General features: G+C 54.6%; 1 protein-coding gene across 1 annotated transcript; it reads left to right on the forward strand.

Moving 5' to 3' along the window:
- Positions 1 to 1,134: 1,134 nt before the first annotated feature.
- Positions 1,135 to 1,687, forward strand: SPRG_17936 (hypothetical protein; the record flags this gene model as incomplete). Its single annotated transcript, XM_012357345.1, has 1 exon — positions 1,135 to 1,687. A coding segment is annotated over one exon (553 nt), but the record flags the coding sequence as incomplete, so codon positions are not given.
- Between the last annotated feature and the right edge of the window lie 6 nt (positions 1,688 to 1,693).

The following is a 1,693-nucleotide window of genomic DNA, read 5'->3' on the forward strand; positions in this document are numbered from 1 at the left end:
CCTGTGGTGCGTTTGGCTACGGCGATTTCAGTGGCTTCGATGTTTCTGCAATCAGCATTCCCATTATATGAGATTTTTCCTAAAAAGTTGCTCGAATGAGTATTCCAGCACTCACTACACATGGTAGTCACGGATGGTACTTTCTCAAGAACCTACAACTCTTTGCTCCTATTGTGACGTTGGTTCACTAGTATATCACAGTCATATCGGCGAGTTGCCCACGTCAACGTGGATCAACAGATGGCGTAAACACACGTTGTCACAGAGCGGATGTGGACCGTTCGCTGTCAGCGACAAAAGTTGAAGGGCACGTTGGATGCTCGAACACAATACAGGACGAGCAGACGTTTGCGAGCTCGTCGGCCATGGCGACCATGTTACTCTGCTTGGGACCAGGGCATAAAACCTTGCGAATCCATTGCATTCGGCCGTCACGAGAACATGTCCGACCTCATCCATGGGTCTCGTCGTTTTGTACAGACGACCTGTGCAAGAAGGTGGCGTTGAAGGGTCTTATTTTGAAGTTACCGTGCCCATAGAGTTCTGAACGCGCAGCTGTGCCACTAGCAACGACAGGCGCGAGGGCAAATCAGGTACAAATGCTGCATCCACATGAGTGGCCACGTGAGATGTTCCATCTGCGGACGCGTCCTGCAAGCCGTTGTGAAGCAGCTGTCGCCCCCGCCCACCTACTTCAAGCTTCTTGTCTAGAAGACCACGACGGGTTTTTGATGAGCTCGTGGCGGCAATGAATGGCCAGGCGCAGACATACTTTTTGTGTGGCAATGCGCTGTGCGCCGCACAAGCGGGGGGGTGATACACGCCGTTCTATACCATCATTGCAAAAGCGACATCATCTCCCTCATTGTTGTTACCACAAACACACATGTATCTAATAGTTTTAGTGCTATTTTGGCTCCTGCTTCCACGTCGACAGCTGGGGGCACTTACGCCGGCGAGGCTACCGCTCACCCACGCAGAAGGATACACTGTCTATCGGACACAAAGCAAGTGGATGCTAAACGTGGCTCGATCCTAGTCAGCTGCAATGCAACGCCAGAGCAGGGCTGCAAAGGATCTGAGTTGCAATCCGTCGCCATTGACCGATACGCTCATTTTCCAATTCGCTCGACCATGGCGCAACCATTGGGGAAGCTCGACCTCGAAGAGCGCGTCTCGTACATCGCCTCGGCCACGCCGCACGACGCTGAGAAGGACGGGTACGCCGACGTCAAGACGCCTGGCGAGCTCGAAGACGGTGCGCTTGTCGAGGGCGGGGCGCTGCACCTCTTCTCGCGCGAAGCGTTTGGTCTCTTTTCGCAGTACGGTGCGATCGGCATCATCTACGGCATGATCCCATACCTCTCATATGCGCTGTACACCAACTACCTCGGCATGGAAGGGTACCAGACCGCGTCGTACGGTGTGCTCGTGACCACGGGCTGGTCGTTCAAGGTGTTCTGGGGCATGCTCTCGGATTGCTTTCCCATCTTTGGCTACCGTCGCAAGTCGTGGATGCTCGTCGGGTGGACCATCACGATGCTCTGCTTGGCCATCATGACGTTTTCGCCGTTCGGTGCGCCGTACTGCGACCGCCGCCTCACCAAAGACCTCTGCAACCTCCCGATCGAAAACGTCAAACCCTCTGACATTGCCTTGTACTTTGACTTGGACGCGCCGAACCGCGGTACAC

The sequence above is a fragment of the Saprolegnia parasitica genome (genome assembly GCF_000151545.1).
Source record: "Saprolegnia parasitica CBS 223.65 unplaced genomic scaffold supercont2.862, whole genome shotgun sequence".
NCBI classification, from domain to species: Eukaryota; Oomycota; class Saprolegniomycetes; order Saprolegniales; family Saprolegniaceae; genus Saprolegnia; species Saprolegnia parasitica.